Below are 25,258 nucleotides of genomic sequence, written 5' to 3'. Positions count from 1 at the left end.
GGAGTTAGTTTTTAAGGGGGTCAGACCCAATCAAAAAATGGGCCAAAGAACTAAACAGACATTTCTCCAAGGAAGACATACAGATGGCACAAAAACACACGAAAAGATGCTCAACATCACTCATTATCAGAGAAATGCAAATCAAAACCACAACGAGGTACCATTACACGCCAGTCAGGATGGCTGCTATCCAAAAGTCTACAAGCAATAAATGCTGGAGAGGGTGTGGAGAAAAGGGAACCCTCTTACACTGTTGGTGGGAATGCAAACTAGTACAGCCGATATGGAGAACAGTGTGGAGATTTCTTAAAAAGCTGGAAATAGAACTGCCATATGACCCAGCAATCCCACTTCTGGGCATACACACCAAGGAAACCAGATCTGAAAGAGACATGTGCACCCCAATGTTCATCACAGCACTGTTTATAATAGCCAGGACATGGAAGCAACCTAGATGCCCATCTGCAGACGAATGGATAAGGAAGCTGTGGTACATATACACCATGGAATATTACTCAGCCATTAAAAAGAATTCATTTGAATCAGTTCTAATGAGATGGATGAAACTGGAGCCCATTATACAGAGCGAAGTAAGCCAGAAAGATAAAGACCATTACAGTATACTAACACATATATATGGAATTTAGAAAGATGGTAACGATAACCCTATATGCAAAACAGAAAAAGAGACTCAGATGTATAGAACAGACTTGTGGACTCTGTGGGAGAAGGCGAGGGTGGGATGTTTCGAGAGAAGAGCATCGAAACATGTATATTATCTATGGTGAAACAGATCACCAGCCCAGGTTGGATGCATGAGACAAGTGCTCGGGCCTGGTGCACTGGGAAGACCCAGAGGGATCGGGTGGAGAGGGAGGTGGGAGGGGGGACCGGGATGGGGAATACATGTAAATCCATGGCTAATTCATTTCAATGTATGACAAAAACCACTGCAATGTTGTAAAGTAATTAGCCTCCAACTAATAAAAATAAATGGAAAAAAAAATAAGGGGGTCAGAGTTTCAGTTTAGGAGGGTGAAAAATTCAGGAGCTGGATGATGGAGAGAGTTGTACAACAATGTGAATGTACGTAGCGCCAGTTAAATATGGTTAAAACAGTATGTTAGACTAAGTGACTTGTACCATAATAAAAAAGTTTTAAAAATAAGTAGTCTTGGTGACTTATGGAATGATTTACTTTTTTAAAGGATGTTTCAGAAGCAAAAGAATGACTACTTCAAGCATCAGACTTCTATTTGGTCCCTCAAAATCCCATTCCAATGGGCCCGAGAACCACCTTCTAGGTGGCGGAGGAGGGGAGGTCTACTTATTCAACCAATCAATGCTCCAAGCTGGGAAGTGAAGCAGGGCCAGATCAGCTGTCCCCTGGCTGATCAAGAGGTCACCCTCACTATAAACACGAAGAAACATGGCTCCATGTCTGATTTTTTTAATTATGATTTTTTTCTGTGTGTGTGTGGAGGTGGGTAAGATGGATTTCAAAGAAATAAAATGGAACTATATGGGTTGGCTACTAATATTAGGGGAGTAGAAAGCTTGGTAAATGAAGGGAACTAAAGGTGGACTGGATAGTTAAGATCATGCAGGCTGACCACCTCCTGGGGTTCAGGTTGAAGCACCCAGACCCAGAGAGAAAGCAGTGCCATCTTGCAGCTTCGGGGGCTCTGGAGCAGGGAGAAAGTGCCCTGAAATCTCTACATTTCCACTGACTAGAGGTTCCTGGAGAGAAAAAGACCTGCCCATGTGGCTATGAGCTGGAACCCTCAGACCTGCAGATCTGAAGCTTTCAGAGAACTCAACTTAATTTTTAAAGCACGTACCCCTACATCTGCCATTTCTTTATCTATAAGTTATGTGTAAGTACTACTGCATGATGTATAATACAGACACGACTGACTCAAAAGAAGAATGATGTAAAGTAAACTTAAGTGCTAGCTCTATTTTATCTACCACATACCTCAGTGGACAGCCATGTTGGCCCCCTGGTTCTCTGCACCTGGCCCGTGTCTGTATATATAAGGCAGAGAAACGCACACCCAGCCACTGTGTTCATGTCTGAAGGGAAGCCCACACCTCTCAAATAACAGTTGGTTGAAATATTCATTATCAAAGCATTCAGATAACTGAGGTTTAGAAGAGTCTGCCCAATAGCATCAATGAGAAAACATTTTTAGAAGAACACTATTTTTGCATTTTTAGGTAGAAACTCACATACAGATGTGAGAGCTGGACCATAAAGAAGGCTGAGTGCCAAAGAATTGATGCTTTTGAATTGTGGTGCTGGAGAAGACTCCTGAGAATCCCTTCAACTGCAAGGAGATCAAACCAAAGGAAATCAATCCTGAATATTCATTGGAAGGACTGAGGCTGAAGCTCCAGTGCTATGGTCACCTGATGTGAAGAGCCAACTCACTTTAAAAGACCGTGATGCTGGGAAAGACTGAGGGCAGGAGGAGAAGGGGACGACAGAGGATGAGATGGCTGGATGGCATCACTGACTCGATGGACATGAGTTTGAGCAAGCTCTGGGAGACAGTGAAAGACTGGCAAGCCTGGCGGTCAGCAGTCCACAGGGTTGCCAAGAGTCACACATGACTTAGTGGCTAAACAACAACAGCCTTAACACCGGACATCATTTTACTTGTTTCTGCTCCCTTCTCCCAACTTGGGATTATTCTTAGAGTGCCACAGTATATTTTCATGCTATTAAAACCATCAGGATAAAATCATGTTTTGTGTCTTGCTCACTCCATGAGGACCACAAACATGGCCACAGGCCTTTCAGAGAGAATGGGACTCCGAGTACACCCCAAACGGTCCAGGGAGCCGCCAACCTACCTGGTGAGCTTGCTGCCGATCTGCTGTCGAAGCTCCAGTCGCTCCTCATCTGTCTGCCGGGGAAGGATGTTCTTTTCTTCCAGCTCTCGCTTGGAGGGCCTGTTGCTGAGCTTGATGGCTAAGGAGTCCTTCCTGCACACCTTCATGGCCAGGGAGCCTGCAGGAGGGGAGAGGTGAGTTAATAAAGTCATTGCCAACGTGGGGTCCAGGCTCCCCCAGGGTCAGCTGTGGACCACAGGGTGCAAGACAGGGAGATGGATGTAATAGCCCGACACCTGAGAGTGGTCAAAACCTCAGTCAAAGGGGGAAAATGACTGTATGTCACTTTCATACAGTTTCTGCCAACAGCATGTCCTGTCTGCCTCTCAGTGTGCTGGACACATGAGGAGCACACGGGCAACCTGGAACTGGATCTCTGCTCCCCAGGAACTCCCCACCTGGTGGGAACATCACAAAGGAGGGCAGGACAGACTGTGGAGCATAAAACAGAATGCAAAGGACGGAGGAGGAGGGGCTGGCACGTGCAGGATAAATAAGACCAACAGGCAACCGGCTGCAGTGCTCCTGCCTGTATGAAGGCTCAGAGGTGACGTGTGATAAGCCAGGGAATCCCAGGAGACAAGAGAGATCTGCTACAGCGGGGCTGGGGGTGCGGAGCGAACTAAAGCTGGGCAACGTGGGGTCAGCGCGGGGTGGGAGGGAGAACAAGCTCATGCAAAGGCAATATTCGGGCACTGTTTTTCAACATAGGAGGTTCTGAGCACCTTCCACCTGGAAAGAATCCATGATTCTCAGTCAGGAGTGATTTTTGCACACCCCCGCTCTGGGGACATTTGCAAAGTCTAGAGACATTTCGGTTGTCAAACTGGGGTCTGGTGGGGAGGCTGCTACTAGCATCCAATGGGTAGAGGCTATTCAACATCTTACGATGCACAGGGCAGCTGCCATGACAATCAGTCATGTGGCCCAAGACGTCACGAGTGCCGAGGCTGGGAAACCCTGGGACAAAATGCTCCATCTTCTGGGCAGGAAGTGATGGGCAGAGGCTGGACAACATGGGCCTTTGGCTGCCCCTCCGTGGTTCTCTCCTCAATAGCAGGACAGTTTCCAGTGCTCAAGTTTAGTTTGCTACCTGAAGCCCAGTATGTGAGGCAAGAGGAAGGGCCTGGGAAGCACCAAGTTCGGGGGATCCCTTTGGATTTTGCATAGTAAATGCTTGTTTCCTGCTGCTGCTGGTTTTAGAACATGGGCTTTGGAGTAAGGCCCAGGCAGCTCCAGCTCTCAGCGCTGCCTCTTAGCAGATGTGAAGCTCTGGGCAGGCTCCTGGCTGCTTCATTTCCACCCGCCATGGCCGCCCGCCCCTCCCCCATCAGCCTGTAAAATGGGGCAGGAATTTATGCCCCTGGGGGTTGTGAGATGTAGACAAGAATGAAACCTTAGCCTATTGTCAGGCACACAGTAAAAGTTTGCTATTATTTAAGTTTATGCATTAAAGGTTGATCAAATATCAGTCAATATTCATTCAATTGAAACACTCTTTTTTTGTAACCAGAATGACAGGTTTTGAACTTTGCTTTCTTCATGAAAGGCCTTAAAGAAGAAATTTAAATTCAGGCCTTCTAAAGTGTTTGACGTATGCTTAAAAAAGAATTTGTTCCATATACAACAGTTAGTATTTTAGTGTATTCTGTAGACTAGAATTGAATTTTAAAGTGCTTGCTTCCTCCTCTTCTCCCCCCTTCCCTTTTTTCTTTTGGATGGGGGTTTCCCTGGTGGCTCAGATGGCAAAGAATCCGCCTGCAACGCGGGAGGCCTGGGTTCTATCTCTGGGTTGGGAAGATCCCCTGGAGGATCTTCCACTCCAGTGGAAGTGGAGTGGATCCACCCACTCCAGTATTCTTGCCTGGAGAATCCCCATGGACAGAGGAGCCTGGTGGGCTACAGTCCATGGGTCGCAAAGACTCTGACACGACTGAGCGACTAAGCACAGATCGCACATGGCATCCCACAGGAAGCAATCAGAGAAAGAACATCTATAGAGGTAAGAGATGGCAGCTTGCTGCTGCAGTTTCTAGAGCTCGGATGTTGCTCAGAAGACAGTTACCCTTTCATTTTACTAAAGAAGAAATAATAACACTGGACCTCGGATTTGAATCCATAGAGGTGGGCATCTCCTCGCGCACGCCACGCCCCCTCGCCCCTCACGTCAGCCACGCCCCCTCGCCCCTCACGTCAGCCACGCCCCTCGCGCCCGCCACGCCCCCCGCACCCGCCACGGCCCAAGAGTTTAGAAGTACCTACTGGTATACAATGAACTGTCGTCATCCTCATCCTCTTCCTCCTCCTCCTCTTCTCTTGTGTACAGGCAAGAAGAGTCTTCGTAGTCTGATTCATGAGGCACATTTTCTTTATTGTCATCACATTCAATCACAACCGTTGGCACTTGTCTGATTTCCGGAAGGCCCAGAGGTCCTGCTTTTGTGACAGTGTCACCCGAGTGCAAACCAGAGCTGTGGTAAGAAGTAGAACAGGGGACCCGCTGCTCTGAGCTGTTTAAAAAGAAGGAAAAGAGGACATTCGTTCCGGCTAAGGTGCCGTATAAATGCACGGGAACCTTTTAACAACCTGGCTGTCCTGCACTCAGAAACGAAAGGTCTGCGGGGCAATTCGAGTCCATTTCTCACCTACAGCTCAACGCGTTGGGACAGCAGAGTGACCTGGTGGTGGCAGCAGCATCTGCTCTCTTCTGACAGTGGGCAGATTGTTAACTTTTCTGAGCCTCAGTTTTCTTGGATGAAACTGCGTAAATCCTATCTTTTTAGCAGGTCTGGTGCATCTGTGTCCCACTGGCAGGGCCTCAAAGGAGCCCCACACTTGTTATTTTTAGAAAGAGCCCTCCAAGTGGTTTCTAGACATTGTCCCTATCAGTCTATTCTCCAGGACAGCTTTTGGAAACTCAGATGTGGCTATCTCATCCGTTAGAACCTTGAGTGTCTTCCTAGTCCACAAAACCAGTGCTCTGAGACTGATACAGAAAAGTTGTCAAAAATCCACACTGCAAGCTATACCATTCATAGCAAAGAACTAAATCAACTGAAATGTAGCCTCTTAATACATCTTGCCTCCATCTCTGATGGCCAAGGGCAGGAAGGGGAAAACCTTCTGGAATGGTGTGGTCACTTAGAAGACCTGCTCTAAATAAAAGGTCTCACTGCCAGAGGAGAGGGAAAACCATTAGTTTGGAAGCAACAGTTTAAACACCGCCTGACATGCAATACCTCGTATCATCTGCCCCAGCCTTGTCCCACTACCTCTGTCCCCACACAACTCACCTAGTTCACATGCAACAACGCCCTGCACACTCCTGGCCTGGGATGTGCTCTCATCTAACCTTCACCTTGATAATTTCTGTTTACCTTTCAATACTTGTCTTGGGCAACACTTTGCTCAGGTTCTTGGGAGATTCCACAATTTTGAAAACTGGGAACATCCGTTTGCTTACTATCTGGGGAGGAGTTGTCCCTCCCCAGCCAAGTGCTAGATACCTCCAGGGGCAGGGACCATGCCCTCTTCACGTCTGCAGCGGGTGCCCGGCACTGTGGCTGACAGTAAATGGGCACTCAGTCAGTGCTGATTGTCTGCTGGGCTGGAATCCCTGACATTTAGGTGCATTTAAAATGGTTGATGAGTCATACTCAAAAGTATTAGTGAAGAGATCAGTCTTTAATTTTCAGGGAGTATTTTTAGTGTACTACAGAGCTATATATGCCCCTGACCTGACTGGCACTTTTAGTAACGGCTTAATACCCGAGTCAAATATGTGGAAGAACTGGGGTAGAAAAGCAAAAAGTGAACATTTATTGAATGTATCGCCCACTGTGCTGCAAACTTCCACCTCCAGTATCTCATGACATTGTTAATAACAGCCCTGCAGGAGAGGTGTCAGTTATCCTCATTTTAATAAGCAGGAAATGGAGGCTCTGAGACGGTAATTAATAAGCCCACGAGGGCACAGGTGGTCAAGGAGCCAGTTGGAATTTGAACTTGCTCTGTTTCAATATGCTGTATCCAAACACTCAATTGTGATACTTGTAATATTGTGTATTTTGGTTAAACATAACCTACTAACCATGCACATATACTCATGCAAGGTGGCAGAACATCATGCTTTGTCAACAACATGTGTACCAAACAGGCACCGTGACTCTGTAAATGTTTTAGATGTTACTAACCAGGGTAAGTAATAGTGTCCACTCTCCTGTCACGGTGAGGTCACAGGGCATTGAGTTTAAAGGATACATCTTAGACACTGGGTTTAGAATGGTCAGGATGGGGAAAAGACTCGAGTGTTTACCTACTGTCACGATGATCTTTGCACCAGAATGGCAGCGTTGAGAAGCTGTCATAGAGCCTCAAATATTCACTATCTGTTTTCTTCCCCACCCCCATGGTTGTGAGCATGTGAGATCTTAGTTCCCCAACCAGGAATCAAACCCATGCCCCCTGCATTGGAAGCATGAAGTCTCATCCCCTGGATCACCAGGGAAGTCGCAACTGTTCAGTTCTTTACAGAAAAAGTTTCCTGAACCCTGATCCAAATGAATATTTCTAACATCTATCATAAGGGGATGACAGAAGATGAGATGGTTGAATGGCATCACTGACTCAATGGACATGAGCTTGAGCAGGCTCTAGAGTTGGTGATGGACAGGGAAGCCTGGCGTGCTGCCGTCTATGGGGTCGCAAAGAGTCGGACACGACTGAGAAACTGAACCGAACTGATCATCCCTCACCCCTTAGCTTTTCTGTGTGAGCCATATTTGCAGTCCACTTAAACTATTATTTAGTTTGTATTTTAAGTCAACACAGAAAAAAACCTTAAACATTAATTTAGCTTCATCCTAAGGCCACATACAAAAGATGTACATATAATAAGGCATACAAGTAATATCTTTATAATCACTAGTTTTATGTTAAGTATGTCTTTAAAACTTATGTTAAAATAAATATGCACCTATTAAAACTTTACATGCAAAAAAAAAAAAACTTTACATGCCACTGGGTACCATGGTCTAGTGGTCTAAGGCACTGGATTAAGGCACCAGGTTGTTTGGGGACATAGGTTCGAATCCCACTGCTGCCAAGGAGCATTTCCCCTCCAAGGATCAGTCTTGTCATGGCGAAGGGACTTGCCTAACTCAGTGAAGCTATGAGACATGCCATGCAGGGCCACCTAAGACGAACGGGTCATAGTGGAGAGTTCTCACAAAATGTGGGCCACTGGAGGAGGGAATAGCAAACCATCCCAGTGTTCTTGCTGAGAGACCTCCACGAACAGTATGATAAGGCAAAGAGATGTGACACTGGAAGATGAACCCCCCCACCAACCCCCGGTTAGAAGGTGTCCAATATGTTACTGGGGAAGAGTGGAGGGCAATAGAGTAAGTACATCATGTGAAATGCCAGGCTAGATGAATCAGAGAGCTAGAATCAAGACTGCCCGGAGAAATATCAATAACCTCGGATATGCAGATGATACCACCCTAATGGCAGAAAGTGAAGAGGAACTAAAGAGCCTCTTGATGAAGGTTAAGGAAGAGAGTGAGAAAGCTGGCTCAAAACTCAACATGAGAAAAACTAAGATCATGCATCTGGTTCCATCATGTCACGGCAGATAGAAGGGGAAAAACTGGAAGCAGTGACAGATTTTATTTTCTTGGGCTCCAAAATCACTAGGACAGTGACTGCAGCCATGAAATCAGAAGAGGCATGCTCCTTGGAAGGAAAGCTATGACAAACCTAGACAGTGCATGAAAAAGCAGACACATTGCTTTGCTGACAAAAGTCTGACTAGTCAAAGCTATGGTTTTGGATGTGAGAGTTGAACCATAAAGAAGGCTAAGTGCCCAAGAATTGGTGCTTTCAAACTGTGGTGCTGGAGAAGACTCTTGAGAGTTCCTTGGACAGCAAGGAGATCAAACCAGTCAATCATAAAGGAAAGCTGAAATTCCAATACTTTGGCCACCTAATGCAAAGAACTGACTCATTGGAAAAGACCCTGATGCTTGGAAAGATTGAAGACAGGAGGAGAAGGGGACAACAGAGGATGAGACGGTTGGATGGCATCACTGACTCGATGGACATGAGTTTGAACAAGCTCTGGGAGTTGGTGATGGACAGAGAAGCCTGGCATGCTACAAGCCATGGGGTCGCAAAGAGTTGGGCATGACTGAGTGACTGAACTGAACTGATGCTGAAGTTCCAATACTTTGGCCACCTGATGCGAAGAGCCAATTCACTGGAAAAGACGGTGATGCTGGGAAAGATTGAAGACAAAACGAGAAGGGAACGGCAGAGGATGAGATGGTTAGATAACATTGCCAACTCAGTCGACGTGAATTTGAGCAAACTCTGGGAGATAGTGGAGGACAGAGGAGCCTGGTGAGCTAAAGTCCATGGGGTCGCAGAGAGCTGGATGTGGCATAATGACTGAACAAAAACAATAACAACAATTAAAACTTTTAAAAAGCTTGTCTTAAACTCCATTAAGGTACCACCAATGAGGTGTGCATTTATATATATACAACATTTTGATCAATTGTGTTGGCCTCAACCAGAGTCTCTCAACCTTGGCATGGTTGGACTGGGTCCTTCTTTGTGGTGGGGGTTGTCCTGTGTATTGTAAGATGTTTAGCAGCAGTCTTGGTCTCTACCCACTGGATGCGAGTGTCATCTCCTCTGGTGGTGACAACCCCGAGCATCATCAGATATTGTCCAGTGTCCTCTGGGGGGCAAAGCTGCCCATTTGGGAACTACTGACCTAGAGTATAGGGCTTCCCTGCTGGCTCAGACGGTCAAGAATCTCCTGCAATGCAGGAGATGCGGGTTCGATCCCTGGGTCTAGTGTTCGCAGACAGCTCTGCTACCTGCTGCATCCTCAGCTGTGAGTCTTCTCTGGGTATGAGTGCTCAGGAATCTGCAGTATTCGCTGAAGGGTGAACTGCCCAGATCCCTTGACCTGCTGTGTATCAGGCTGGCACTCTGGGGGCGGTACCAACCATCTGACATCGTGACAGTTCTGCTGAGTGCATTATCTCTGCTCCTGCTGTGGTCCCAAAGCAGTTACCCTGTTAACACAGGCGCTCTGAACCCATCTGAGGGAAGCAGCTAGGCTTGTTATGTGGCCCAGATGGGTGAGTTACAAAATGACACTCCAGCAGCCTGAAAGTCACCACACCTTCCCGAGTACCTGTCATTGTCCCCAAGGCAAAGCTGACTCATGCAAGCAGATCTATTCTAGACCACTCAGGTCAACATTCTTTGGGGATTAAGCACTGAGTGTGCTCAGAAGTCACATGGATCTCATTTTGAAATAGAAATGCATATTTTAAGTGCTAGTGCAAAGGTAAGTGAAAAGCACTTTTAAAATGTGTGCAGTATACTTATTTTCTCTAAAAGAATCATCAACTAAATAAACTGCCTATAATGGAAGTGATTTATGAGCAAGCTGGTTTGGTCAGACTGAACTGAACTGAACTGAACTGAAGCACACTGTGAGCTCTCCGTCATCACTCCACCTCAGAACTAGCCCCTCAGGGTTTGGGTGCAGCAGCCCACCCAACCTCAGGGACAGCCTTGATGCCATTTCTTTTGAGCAGCTTTTCCTGGTTTTTCAGTGGAGACCAGCCCCTCCTCTGTGTGGCCTCAGCCTCTGATCCCACCTCTTTTCTAGCACCTGTTGGGTTATATTTTAATCACATATCTAAGCATTTACTCCCTGCCCCCAATGACTGCAAGCCTTTCAAAGACAGAGGCTGATTATCATTCTCTTCATATCCTAGCCTTGTTTTTTGTCCACATTTTAGGAACTGATGGAAAAGTCAGTCAAATATTTGAAGTCTCTAGGAATCAGAGGAGTCATAATACAGTTCCCATCATTTAATTCATTAAAATAATCATCCTCGACCCTTAGATAGTCTTCCAGTGTAGAGAAAGTGTCCTATGAACAGAGAATTAAAGATGTGGAAATAGCGAACTAGGGTTCTTAAGAAGATAACCCAGAGAGATAAGGCACAGAGATCTGGGCAAGGAAGAAGGCCAGGGTACCTGGGACAATGTGAGCATAGATGGTCTAACAGAGAGCTTATGGTCACCACAGTTTTTCCAACTCTACGCTCACTGGCAATCAGGCCCCTTCAGTAAGATTGTCCAGAGTCAGGCTGCTTTGTACGGTGAGCTAGTTGGGTTAGAAGGTTTCTTCTTATGTGACATTCTACAATGAATTTATATTAACACCAAAAAGGGCCTAAATTATTCTCCAGGGGAAAAAAAAGAGATTCTGTTCCCTTATCTTGATGGCTCCAAATGACGTAACCTTCCTGAGATGTGTTATGAGTAAGAAGCAGAGATGCAATGGGTTTCTTGTTGCCGCAGTGAGGATGCAGCTCCCTGAGGACGGAAGGGCATCACCATAGTAGGTGATGCTCACTTCCCTGCTTCGTACCTCCCCCGGTGTACAGATGTAGGTACACAGCATCTAACACATTCACTGGCATATCCCCTGCCTCCTCCAGTGAAAGGGAAGTCTGGGAGGATGTCAACTTTGTTGTGTCCTCACTTTCTCCCCAGAGGATGGAAGTGCCTGAATACTTTCCTTCATGAAACAACTGAATAAGCCAGAAGGAACAAATAGAAGTTTACTTAAAATAGGAGGACTTCTATTCACAAGAGACACACGAAAATAGGATTCCGGAAGCTTGAGAGTAAAATGGCAGTCCTAAGTCAGTAAAAAGCATGCATTTCAAACTCTCTTCGCCTTCACTGTCCCCATGACCTGTCAGGAAAGTCCAAAGCTGTTTCTTCTCCCCTTGGTGCTGTCTCCATCAAAAACAACACTTAGCCAGTCTTCTTTCTGGAAAATTCAACTCTCCGTGTGGACTCTACTAAAAGAAGTAAGGGGCTTCCCTGGCGGTTCAGTGGTAAAGAATCTGCCTGCAGATGCAGGAGATTCAGGTTCGATCCCTGGGTTGGGAAGATCCCCCGGAGAAGGAAACGGCAACCCACTCCAGTAAGTATTCTTGCCTGGGAAATCCCACAGACATAGGAGCCTGGTGGGCTGCAGTCCATGGGGTCGCAAAGAGTCAGACATGATTTAGTGACTGAACAACAACAAGCTAAATAGGAGACACGTAAACTGAGAACACAGGGAGCTCCTCTGATGGTCCAGTGGCTAAAACTTCACACTCCCAATGCAGGGGGCCTGAGTTCGATCCCTGGTCAGGGAACTAAATCCCACAAGCCACAACTAAGAGTTCTCATGATGCAAGTAAAGATCTCACATGCTGCAATGAAGATTGAAGACCCCGTGTGCCACAACTAAGGGCTGGTGCAGCTAAATTAAAAAAAGACAAAGAACACAATGGGACCCCATCAGGCCCCCATCCCCCCTCACCACTTTTTCCTATCATTTAAACAGTCACACGTTTCTAAGAAATCCACAGACTTTGAAAGCTGAGACTGTTTTACCCTTCCTGTTCATGACTGGGTGAGGGAGAGGCAGCTTATTTTTAATAATTCATCAAGAAGTGCATGCCAAGACATTGGTGACAACCAGGGTCATTACACAGTTGGCCCCCTTTCAAGGGAGCTTTATAACCATCACTCTATCTACATCACATGATAATAGGGAGATTTGTATAGAGCACTGTGAATAATCCTGGACATGGGATTACCCGTTATCAAGCACCTTTGATACTCTCCTAGGAAATCAGGGGCAGGTTTCGAAATTAAAAATCACTGACTATTTTAAATCCTTCATCTTCCCTGAAAATACCTGGGAATCATTTCACCACTATTTTTTAAAGAAAAATGTGTCATAAAGGGATATTGCTTTCTGGCATTTGATTTCATATGCAACCATTGTTAAAATGCAAAAGGAAAAAAAAAAAAGACAATGACATTAACCTCCTGAAAGGACAGAGAAAATTTATTCCCCTCCAATAGGATGCTGAAAATGACATTAAACTTCAACAGGAATGGCTTCTGTCATTCAGACTGCACAGAGTCATAAAGAGAGCTTTCAGAGAGAGTTTTCAGTAGGACATTTCTTCTTGGAGCCTAAAAAACGTGTGAGAAATTATGCTACAGATCACAGTGCCTGAAGCTGGAAAATGACAGAAGTAACCACTGACACCCTAGAAAAGAGTTAATCAGCTTCCCTGGAGGAAAGCAAGCACACATTGTGTTGCTTATCACAGTCTTCTAAGATAAGAAACTCAACACTGGAGATGTGTTTTTCTGTTGGACTTTAGTCAGCAGGAAACGATGCCATTCTATATATAGAGCAGGGGACTGAGCTTTCCTAAGTGGAGGATGTGTTTTCAGTCTTTTTTTCCAGTGGTGCTAGTGAATGCAAACGAACGCATTCACATCCCTTTTTCTGTCCTTCTAGGGACCAATGACCCACATTTCTGAGATGGTGTCTGGGGTCAGGATGTGGTGAATAAAACCATATGACACCCAGAGTCTGACAGAGAGCATTCTCCATTTCTCAAGGAGGAACCAAAGCGTGGTTCTTCCACATGACTTCGTCCCCTAGACGTCAGAAACGTCCCAGGTCATGCTTGTCTGGATGTGGGGCCAGGAGGGCAGGACCTGGAGTGAGGACCACGTTTGGGTCCCAGCTGAGCCACTCATTAGTAGAGCATCTTGCTTTTTTGGTTCCTCATCACGTAAATGGAGAAATCCTTCTACTAAACTCACAGGCTGCTGCAAGATCAGAGAATAATGACTCGTAAACATCAATATTGGTAGTTGCTGTTTCAGCAAGGGATGTACTTAAAGCTCAGCAATTTATCATAAACTAATCACTATGGATATTATCCATTAGTTTATTGAAACACTTCCTTTAGCCTTTTCAATATCTTTGGCCTGCACAATCTTTCTGGATAAATGGTTTCCAAGAAGATCAAAGATCGATACTTGTCATCGGGCAAGGGTATCCTGATGCACGCATAGGAAAATTCAGTGGCAGATTCTCTTCCGAAAAATATACTTCCTTTTTTTAATCCCTTTAAGACTTCGAAAGATGTTACTGAATCATCTAGTCTCATTTTAACCTTCCTCTGACCAGCTGGCTCACCAGCCTTGCAGGAAAGGATCTGTCTTGCTCTAAGTGACATTACCTTGCTCTGAAATCTCATCCTACCCCTTAAAATAGCAATTACACTGCAAAACATTATCCACATGCAGCCACTTACAGATGATAAATTTACGCTGTAAAACTGAAGTACTGGCCTAAAGTAAGAGACTGATAACTCTGGCCTCAAAGGGTCAGAGACAAATGCCTCACCAGAACTGCAGAAGATTTTGAAGAGGTAGTCATCAGTATAAGAAAGAGATGCTTTCCCTGGAAACATATTCATTTGAAAATACATGCCATTTGTTAAATGAGGAACAAAATATCAAACTTCTTCAAATAAGCGCCACTTCACAAATCAGATAACACGGGTATTCAGAGGTTCATTTTTGCCTGGTACCCAGGCATATCTGCCGATCATCACATGAACATTCCGACTTGCAGGTGGAAACACTGACAGAAATCAGTGCAGTAATTATGTCAGACTGATAAAGCTAGAAGAAACCCAAGGGCCCATCTAGTTCAGGGTCAAGAGTTATTCTTCAGAATTTCCCATGACCCTGGAGCCCACATAAAGAAAACTGTCACCTCGAAATGTTTTTATACTAAGATTACATTAGGTAGTTAGAATAGGGAAAAAGAGTCCAAAATGGTGGTGGCTAAAAGACCTGGAAGGGAAAGCCCGCGAAAATAGAACAAAGGAAGGTCCGAGGACCGGAGTGAGAACCTCAGGTAAAACAAACAACACTCCTGGCTGGCCCAGTTTACACAAGACAGGCCCAGGGACAGAGAAACATATAAAAAGGGGAGCCAACGCCCTCTTCGCTCGCTCGCTCTCCCGCGCGACGGGGCGCTCTTCTCTTCGCGTCTTTGGATCGACGTGCCCTCATGCCTCGAAGATGGATTTTCCTGCTATTATCTAAATAAATAGAGCTGTAACACTGATTTATTTAAGAGCTATAACACGGTCCGTTTGAGACCTGAGAGCTATAACACGGTCTGTCCTCCGAGCGCTGTGACCGCCAAGGGGCTTTAACGTCCGTCACTCCAAATTTTTGTTGTGACGAGACAAAGAACCGAGGAGCATACACTCGCCTAACAATTATAAATGAACTGTGATCTCTGAAGGTCTGTAGATAATGATAGAATAATAGAACTAATAAAGATTGAAGGGATTTTTTTGGGGGGGTTACTGATTTCAATTTCTTCTGTCCAATGTTGAAACTGTCCCTTTTTCAATAATCTGGACAGGTAGTAATATAATTCCTAGCTAATGTATGCAGTACTTAGTATTTTACTGATAATAATTTTACATTATTATTGTCCTCATTAATAAGAGTTCAACATGGTTCTGGAAGCCTTTCTGAGTCTGGTTGGCCATTGTTGGTCTGGACTATCCATATTAACACAGATATACAACTCCTCTGGGAAAACCATTATTTCTAAAAATATTCACATAAGGGTTAATTTCATGATATGGAATTAAAGAGTTGAGCAGGCCATGAGCAGATGATCTCACCTGTAGGGTTTTTCTTTATGAAGCACGAGTAAACCACTTGGGACAGTGGCCAGCCTGATCTTTTAAAAAGATCTGTGTTCTCTCCAAAGGTTCCCAGGCTCTCCTTACGTCAGATGACAATCTCTGTGGTTTCCCTCATTCCCTATGGTTCTCTAAAAACCTGGCGCATAACTGTCAACTTCCTGCCTTTTCTTATTAAAAATCTCATCGCCCAGTTTGGAGTTATCACTCCTTGCTTTAATCCGCCTAGAATATTCTCTCATTCCTTTTCCCCTCTCCCCCGCCCCCCGGTTCTTTCCGTCTCTTAGATGTCAGTTTAAATGCAGCTCTCCAGAGAAGCCCACCTACCAGCGGGCCCCCTGCCCTGCTCCCCAGGATGCCCCCCACCTCCTGCGCCCTGGCAGGTAGTGACTGCCCAGGGTGTGCTCCCAGCAGGCTCCAAGCCACACTGAGGGCAGGGCTGTATCACCAGCAGGGCAGCAGCGAGCGCTGACGATTCTGAGGGTGAGGAGCTCCAGGAACACTGGAGGTGGAGGAGGGAGGGAAAGAGACCCAGAGGTCAGGCTCCCTCCCACCTCCTGCAGCACCCTGGTCACTGGGGTCTGGATGCTCAGCCACTCCTGGCTCCGGGGCAGGATGGGGAGCCCCGAGCAGAACTGGGCGCCGTGACGGTCCGTCCCTGATTCACTGGGCCAGTGCGCCACGTGCCCCAGCAGCATCTCTCCATCCCCGCCAGGGCAGGGGGGAGCATGGGTGGGCAGCAGCAGTGACAGCGGGGGCTCCCATACCACCCACACCTCCATCCTCCCCAGCTCCTCTGGGATGCGCTCAAGCTCTTTCCTTGGGGAGAGGAAAAGCAGCTGACAGTGGGCTCCTGGCCAGGCCCAAGCCTCAGTCACTGTCGAAGAAAGAGGGTCAGGACAGAAGAGGTGGACCTGGGAGGCAGCTATGCTGCTGCAGAAGGAGGCCCTGGGGCCACCCTGCAGAGTCACCTTCAAAAACGATGTGACTCATCAGTGAAGAGAAAATAAACGAAGATGATCTAATGCTGGGAAACTGACCCAAAATTTCCAACAAGATTGGATCAATTTGCAATATGCCTTCTAAGGGCACTCAAGGTCAATTTCGTGTGTGGTAGAATTTTGCTTAATTTTCACTATCATTAATTTACAGACATTTACTGTATGCTGTATAATAAGACGACTGAGGTGGACTGATTGTCATTTGTTCCTCATGAACAACCCTATCGAGGTTGGTGGTGTTATTATTAACCCTGTTAGAAAGATGAGGAATCAAAGGCAAAAAGAAGTGTGATCTCTGAGACTGCAACCCTGGCAGTTAGATTCTAGAGCCCATGTACTTAGCCGTGATGCAGGGACCACCTCCAGCCTGGCCAAGCTTCCCAGTGACTTTGATGAACACAGAAGATGGTCTCCAGTTCCCTCCTCCTGCAGCCCTCTCCCAAATCGAGAGAGCCAGCTCCATGTTGCTTTCCTTACAAAGATCAGTACAGTCAAAGCTATGGTTTCTCCAGCAGCAGTAGCTGTTGGACCATAAAGAAAGCTGAGCGCTGAAGAACTGATGCTTTTGAACTGTGATGTTGCAGAAGACTCTTGAGAGTCCCTTGGACTGCAAGGAGATCCAACCAGTCCATCCTAAAGATCAACCCTGAATATTCATTAGAAGGACTGATGCTGAAACTGCAATACTTTGGCCACCTGATGCAAAGAGCTGACTCACTGGAAAAGACCCCGATGCTGGGAATGATTGAGGGCAGGAGGAGAAAAAGGTGACAGAGGGCAAGATGATTAGACAGCATCATCAACTCAATGGATATGAGTTTGGGCAGACTCTGGGAGATATTGGAGAACAGGGAAGCCTGGCATGCTCAGTCCAAGGAGTCACAAAGCTTTGGATACTACATAGCGACTGAGCAACGACAAAGCGCTTTAACTAACTAGAGGCTTCAGTGTCATCAGACATAGTTTAGGGTAATGGTTAAGAACATTCATACAAATCAAAACAGATTTAGAGTAATTTTGGGAGAACACAAATAAGAAAGAAAAGGGTCTAGAAACCACCTCAATACATGATTGATGAAAGTATTACCTTGAAAGAGATAAATCACTAGATAAAGGGAATATTAGCTATCTTCAAAGATTTAAAAGTCTCTCATAGGAAAGGAAGATGAGAAATAAGACTGGGACAAGGGAATTATAAGAAGAAGAAAGAACTCTGCAGTAATCAGACCTTCTGGACAATGGGGTGAGTTATCCTGGAATCTGTCCTTCCTCTGATCTCACCCACCTGCAAAATCCCAGTATCTCCCTCCTTCCCCACTTGTTCTCTGATTCATTTCAATAAAGAACTTGACCCAGTGTAGGTCCAACAGACCTATTCATTGGTCTATACTTGACTGAAATATTCTACAAAGACACAGGGAAATCAGGAATAACTCATAACTTATTGGTTAGTACTTTTCATGGAAACTTTCTAAATGGCATGCTTTAAGTCAAAATGTACCTAGCGACATCCTACTAGTATGCTGGGTGAGCATCTTTTTTGGATGGTCAGATCTTTCCGGAAGAGATGCAAAAATGTTCTTGGGGGTTACAGGAGATGTGAAGAAATTGCATCCATTGCTAGTAGTCTGTTTTTTTTTTTTTTAAATTTTTTGACGTGGACCAATTTTAAATTCTGTACTGAATTTGTTTACAGTAGTGCTTCTGTTTTATATTTTTCAGTTTTTTGACCCCAAGGCATGTGGGATCTTAACTCCCTGACAGGAATCGAACCTGTACCCCCTACACATGAAGTCTCAACTACTGATCACTAGTCTTCTTCAGGAAAGCAGTTGCCAAATTGCTATGAAAGTATCTACAAGTTTGGCGTCAATTTCTGTACAATTTCTGCAGAAGGGCACTGAGTTTGTGAACTACTCTCTTGAGCAGCTGGTATGGGGGAACCCAGCCTTCCTTAGGTTCTTTGCTGACTTAGTCTCCCTAAGTGGTGTGAGGATTAAAATGATAATAAAGCATGTAATAGACTGAAAAATGCCATCCAAATTTTACATTATTATTGCCCTCATTAACAATTATAGTAGTTGAGGGAATTCCTGGTGGTCTAGTGGCTAAGACTCCACACTCCCAACGCAGGGGGCCTGGGTTTGATCCTTGGTCAAGGAGCTAGATTCCACTTGTTGCAACTAAAGATCCTGCAGGTTGCAATTAAGACCCGGTGCAGCCAAATAAATAAGTAAATACTTTAAAAACATGAGACACATTCATTAAAAAAAAAATAAGAACAGCAGTTGAAAATGCTGGCAATAGCCCAAATAATTCCCCCTCCCCCCCTGCCACCGCCAGTAAGGGGCGATATTAATGTGAACCAATCAAGTCAGAATTCTTAGTGATAACAACTTCCCTTGGAGTCATTAATATCCCAAACATAGACTACTTGGCTGAGACAGAGGGAGGGAAAAAGCCACTGAGAGGCAGGAAAAACTGAAAAGTTAAAAGTTGCTCAGTCATGTCCGACTCTTTGAGACCCCATGGACTGTTGCTCCCCAGGCTCCTCTGTCCAGGGAATTCTCCAGGCAAGAATACCAGAGTGGGTCCCCTGGGGATCTTCCTGACCCAGGGACTGAACGGGGCTCTCCTGCACTGCAGGCAGATTCTTTACCGTCCAAGGTACCAGGGCAGCTCCCAACTGTGTCCATCTCTGCCTGGCGGTTGGCCGGGCTCTTAAGGCTGAGGCTCAGTGCAGCCCGTTGGCAGGACCCAGCTGTCTAGCCTGGCGCAGGCACCCGGGACCCCAGCCCAGACACGCCCCACGCGAGGCTGCAACACTACCTTCTGGTCACGCCACAGAACAAAGTCAAGCAACACGCCTTGGAATCACCCTGGGAAACAGCCACCTCTTGGGCACAAGCGAGGTGGTATCTGAACACAAACACGAGCAATTCAGAACTGCTCTCCCTGGCTGGTGGGGGGTTAGGGTTGCTACTACAGGCCTGTCCTCGGCTTCCCCCTGGAGGCAGAATCTGATGAAAGAGGAGACTTCGCAGGTTGGAGGCACTTATTCAAGGCTCAAGCTCTTAAATCGGACTTCATCTGCCGCTTCCTCTATCAGTGAGAACAAGGTGTAGCTCTTCCCATTTCTTTGCTTTTCTAGCACTGCTCTAGCTGTGATCATCTTTTCTTATTCTACATCTGCATTGCTTTTCACATAAGTAATATACACAAAATCAAAAATTAAGCAGTACAGAAAGAGACAAAATGTCAAAAGATTTTCTCCCATCTCTCTGCCCTTGGGGTTACCATATTAATAATGATGTGTATACATTTCCAAAAAATGTTAATGCCTACAGAATCACAATATGTACTACCCATCCATCCATGTGTCCATTCATCTATCCACTCACCCCCATATACACACACTCACATATATATATACACACTACCTCATGATAAATGTGATTGTTCTAGTCTGGCAACTGGCAAGATGTTTCTTCCCTCCAAACTTCTCTTGACATTCAGATTTTGGTCTGATTTCGCTTTCAAGCCGCCGTCCCCCACCACTGCCCCCTGCCCCACGCTGGCAGGAGTGCCAGCCCTTGCGCTGGCTGTGGTCAGATGCCCCAATCCCACCTGGCCACCCCAGACAAGCCCTCCCCTCCCGCCCTCCCCCACCCCCTCCCTCACCTCTCCAGCCTCTGCATGGTCATGGCCAGCGTTTTGTTCAGCTCCTCGATCATCCTGCAGCCCGAGGGGTGCAGGGGGAGGGAGCCGGTGGTGGAGGGGAGGTGCTGGCCCAGGCTGCCGTACTGTAGCTGATGCTGGATCTGGGAGGGCAGGACGGTGTGGTGGTGCTGGGCTCCCCCCTGCGGGCCACTCTTCTGGGCAGCGTAGGACGCCAGGGAGAGCTCTGGCCCCCCCACAGGCATACAGATCATGACTTTCTTTGGAGGTAGCGGAGGCGACAGCTTCACTGGCAGGCAAGGCAATTTCACGGGGGCGCCAGGATCTGCAGCGGAAGGAAGGCGAGAGGCAGACGTGAGTTCAGGGGCGTCAGGAAAAACCTAGAACACCATGGATGCCCACCTGGGCCCGTGGCCCTTGGGATGGGGCCCTGAGATGAAACGCACCACCTGAAGAACCGGCGGGTGAGTGCCTCTCAGCGAGCTGTGTGAGTGGCACTCAACCGACAGCTCTCCCTTCCTGCTCGAAGCACGCAGGGACCCAGGTGCTGGGGACGTGTGCCACCCCGCTGTCAGACTGAGGCTCACCAGCAGGAAGCGGGGACGTGCTCTTCTGCGCATGGAAACCCAAGGATCTTTCAAGAGACCTTTTTTAGGATATGCACAATGCCGACAATTTTGCCACTGTAATGGGAAAACAGCCTCTTGGCTGGCAGTCTCTAATAGGCGCGGGATTAGAAGCCAGGCTGAATTCAAGCCCACTACGGGCGTGTCCCTCCAGAGGTGACTGTAACGCCACCGACCTTAATTCCCGCATCTGGGGACAATTATCCCACGCTTTACAGCATTCAGGGTCACAGAGCATGACCAAGAAGCCCTGCTGTTCTGCTCTGACATCCCCTGAGCCTCAGTTTTCCCATCCATAGAAAGGGAGTGCTGTCCACCCTCCAGGTCCATTGTGAGGAGTAAATAGATTCACATCTACACCATCTCCATGTGAGGGGATGAGGGGGCTGAAACCCACCCTGAGGTCTGGGTTTGAGTCATCCCAGAGGAAGGCGCAGCTCTGTGTAATCAATTCCTCCAAAGGACACTTTTTAAGAATTCTACAAAATCCCCAAACAAGTTAGCAGCGGACTTGAGCAAAAATACACCCAGTATAGTCCTTGATAGGTAACATCTGCTTGCTTGCTTAGTCATGTCCGACTCTGCAACCCCATGGACTGTAGCCCACCAGGCTCCTCTGTCCATGGGATTTTCCACGCAAGGATACTGGAGTGGGTTGCCATGATAGGTAACAAATGCTGTCTTAATTCATTCTGAAAAAAAGAATAATACATACTAGGCTTCTCCCACGGCTTGTTGTGAGGGTCAGACAAGATAATGTGGACATGCTTTGTAAACTGCAAAGCATGACATATATCTGAGTCCTATCACGAATAGGACTCTGGCTGCCCCTGTGAGAGTCCATCTGGCCTGATTCTTCCCAGCCTGGGAGGCAGAAGACAGAAGCTGAGAAAGCAACAGAGCGCGTGGTGTTTCATCATCAGCCGTTCAGTTCAGTCGCTCAGTCGTGTCTGACTCTGAGACGCCATGGACTGCAGCACGCCAGGCTTCCCTGTCCATCACCATTATAAGTGACTTCCCTGACATTCACTGTAACTAAGTGGGTGAAAAAAGCTGGTGACGGTGAATCACATAGCAGAGCACAGAGGTTTCCAAGGCATCACCCTAGAAGTTTCCCATGTCTGCAACATGGCCCTGAGGGAAGGGAAAATGGCAAGGCCCTCCAGGCTCCACTGCGCCATTCCAACGCGCACAGCCCCGCATTAGTACTGAGCCCCCGTGGAGAGGACGCAGAACCAGGACTTAGAAAACCTGACGCTCTGCTGTTAACTGTGTGTGTGTGTTGGGGTGGTGGGGATAGTTGCTCAGCCATGTCCAACTCTTTTTGACCCCACAGACTGTAGCCCGCCAGGTTCCACTGTCCATAGGACTGGAGTGGGTTGCCATGCCCTCCTCCAGGGGATCTTCCCGACCCGGGGATCAAACCCTGGACTCCTGCACTGCAGGCGGATTCTCTACCATCTGAGCCAGCAGGGAAGCGCTCTGCTATTAATTAGCTAAGAAATGTATCTACGCTTCTTGGGACCCAGGCACTTTTATATCTAAAAATCCAGGGATTAAAAATGCTTCCTTTACTTTGACAGCATCTCCCTGAACACATTTTGCATCTCTCTGACGCATGGTATTTATGGGTGATGGGAGGACACACATGACCTCCTGCATCGGTAACGATAAATGAGGTATAGGCAAAGCTCTCTGCTTGCTGACTTAGAAATGGATGGGTCTTCTGCAGCCAGACTGATCGAGACTCAGTACATTCATAAATCTGTCTCTGCTGATGGAGTGGAAAGAGCAAAATTCAGTTCCAGAGAACACGAAAAATAAACCCCAGCTATGTCACAGAGCTATAAAACCCAAGAGGGCTGTATTTCTAAACCTGACACAGCTCTGGCTTATGACTTCAGACAAGAAAATGAAAACCCCAGATGACTTCTGTAGTGGAGCCTGGCGTCAGAGCATTGCAGTCTACGCACAGAACGAGCCTGGGCTAAATGGATCCACCCCCAGCCTCTCTCCTCCCCTCTTCAGTTAACACCAGCTGGAGCACCTACAGAGGCATTTGTAACTGCTGCTGTATCAGACAGTGTCATCAATGACAGCAGCACTCAGCATCCTAATGGACCAAAGTGATGTAAGAATTTCTCAGTCATTTGCCACCTGGCTCCAGTGAGTCAGAATCTCTGATCTCCTTTCGCGGATACAGGCATCCATTCAAAAACATGAAGAGTTTACAAGAAGCATACTTAAGTTTATAAGGAAATTCAGAGTCCAGTACCGCAAACCAGAAGGCAGAGCACTGAAGAATTGATACTTTTGAATTGTGGTGCTGGAGAAGACTCTTGAGAGTCCCTTGGACTGCGAGGAGATCCAACCAGTCCATCCTAAAAGAAATCAGTCCTGAATATTCATTGGAAGGACTGATGCTGAAGCTCCAATACTTTGGCCACCTGATGCGAAGAACTGACTTACTGGAAAAGACCTTGATGCTGGGAAAGATTGAGGGGAGGAGGAGAAGGGGGCGACAGAGGATGAGATGGTTGGATGACATAGTTAACGACTCAATGAACATGAGTTTGAGCAAACAGCAGGAGATAGTGAGGGACAGGGAGGCCCGGCGTGCTGCAGTCCACGGGGTTGCAAACGGTCAGACGTGACTGAGCAACTGAACAACATCACAAACGATGGAATCAGGTTCCCTGGGCTGCAAGGATGGCTCCGCTAATCCCTTCGGGCCACTTTAGGGACTGTAAGGTAGGCTGGCCCTTTTTTGGTCAAACGCCTGGAAAGGCAAAAAATGTGTCGACTGACCCCTCGTGGTGAGAGGGACAGAAGAGTAACAAGTGATTAGGTTTCAATGCCATCAGCCTGCCTAGGTCTCCTGAACCAGCCTCGCACACAGACACCACAGTGGACGCCTGACGTGGTGAGGACTAAGTCCAGAACCTGCCAAAATCCTAAAAGAAGGGCCATGATCACATAGGCATCCCCAGCCCCTGACTTTGTTTCAGAGGCACTTGGCAAAGAGACAATTTTGTTTTTAAGTGGATCCTCCCTGTCACCTCCCCGGGTGGCCTCGCTGAGATGCTGGTGACACTGGGCCATGGAGGGGCTGTTCACCAGCCAGCTGGGTCACTTGGGCACGTCAGCTCTCCTGCAACTTTATTCAATCTTGTAAAAGTCAAATTACACATTTTTCATTGTCAGGAAAGTGCTCTCAAAGAGTCAGAACTGCAGATATAATCGTGAGAACACACATTTGTTCCTAAGATCAGTATTTTGTTAGAAATGATAAGTTATGGATAAAAACTCATCCTCTGGTTTACTTTTTCACCAATGCTGACTTGGGCTATTGCTCCCAGGAAGACCAGGCAATGAGAGGCCAGGAAAGCGATATCAATATCGGGGTGGCTGAACCCGAGCTTTCCACATGACAGATGTGAAGGAAGGTGAGAGGGTCCGGAGGTGGGCAGCAGAAAGGAGCCCGCACTGGATGTGCCCCCCAGGGAGGACTGCTGTTTGTGACCATCCAGGCAAAGGCTAGGAGGGAGTCAAATCAAAATCTCAAAGTCCTAGAAGCAAACAGACACACGCTGGTCTGGTCTCAGAACCCTGGAACCAGGGGCTCTCTCTGTGAGGTTCAAAAGCAGTAAATTTAGATCATAGACAACAAAATACTACATAGAGTATCTCTCTACTAAGAGGTAGCATAGCAGAAACTAACCTCATTCCCTGATAGCTCAGATGGTAAAGAATCCGCATGCAATGCAGGAGACACAGGTTCGATCCTTGGGGCAGGAAGATCCTCTGGAGAGGGGAATGGCAACCCACTCTAGTATTCTTGCCTAGGAAATCCCATGTACAGAGGAGCCTGGTGGGCTACAGTCCATGGGATCTCAAAGAGTTGGACACGACTGAGCAACTGATTACACACTACACAGCAGAAACTAACATAACATTGTGAATTATACTCCCATTAAAAAAATATATATTTGTGGATGGAAGATAAGATATCTGAGGTTTGATTCAAAATAATTCTATGGGAGAGGACCATCAGAGGCTTAAGGATGAAACAAGACTGGTCTAACCAAGGGGTACATAGAAGTTAACCATAATAATCTACCCATGTATATGTTTGGAAGTTTCCATTATAGAAAAATTTTTAATAAAGGAAAAAATAAACGCTGCTTGAAACATGGAAAAAAAGAGGTAGTACATTCATGGTTGAACCAAGAAGTTCAAGCTAGATCCATGTTTTATGAAGCAAAGATGGGGATGGCCACAGTTCATCTCTAACTCTCCATCCACCTGATGCACGATATTTATTCACTGTTGGAGGACATGCTCAGATTTCCTGCATTTACAGTGATGGTGGTGAATGGTCTAAACCATCTGCAGAGCGTCCCCATTTCCCCATGCG

The 25,258-nt window shown here is 46.7% G+C and overlaps 1 protein-coding gene across 12 annotated transcripts in view; it reads right to left on the bottom strand.

Moving 5' to 3' along the window:
- Window positions 1-25,258, bottom strand: part of PHACTR1 (phosphatase and actin regulator 1) — a 491,697-nt gene that overhangs the window by 32,563 nt on the left and 433,876 nt on the right. For all 12 annotated transcript variants that reach the window (XM_070457043.1, XM_070457047.1, XM_070457042.1 and 9 more), the window contains 3 exons: window positions 20,219-20,540; window positions 5,161-5,408; window positions 2,860-3,016 (listed from right to left, as the gene is read on the bottom strand). In XM_070457043.1, coding sequence (XP_070313144.1) covers window positions 2,860-3,016; window positions 5,161-5,408; window positions 20,219-20,540 — 727 coding nt within the window. The remainder of the gene's footprint in view (window positions 1-2,859; window positions 3,017-5,160; window positions 5,409-20,218; window positions 20,541-25,258) is intronic.

The sequence above is a fragment of the Odocoileus virginianus genome, chromosome 27 (assembly GCF_023699985.2).
Source record: "Odocoileus virginianus isolate 20LAN1187 ecotype Illinois chromosome 27, Ovbor_1.2, whole genome shotgun sequence".
Classification (NCBI taxonomy): Eukaryota; Metazoa; Chordata; class Mammalia; order Artiodactyla; family Cervidae; genus Odocoileus; species Odocoileus virginianus.
The sequence above is the reverse complement of the archived record's forward strand: the minus strand, read 5'-3'. Positions and strand labels throughout refer to the sequence as shown.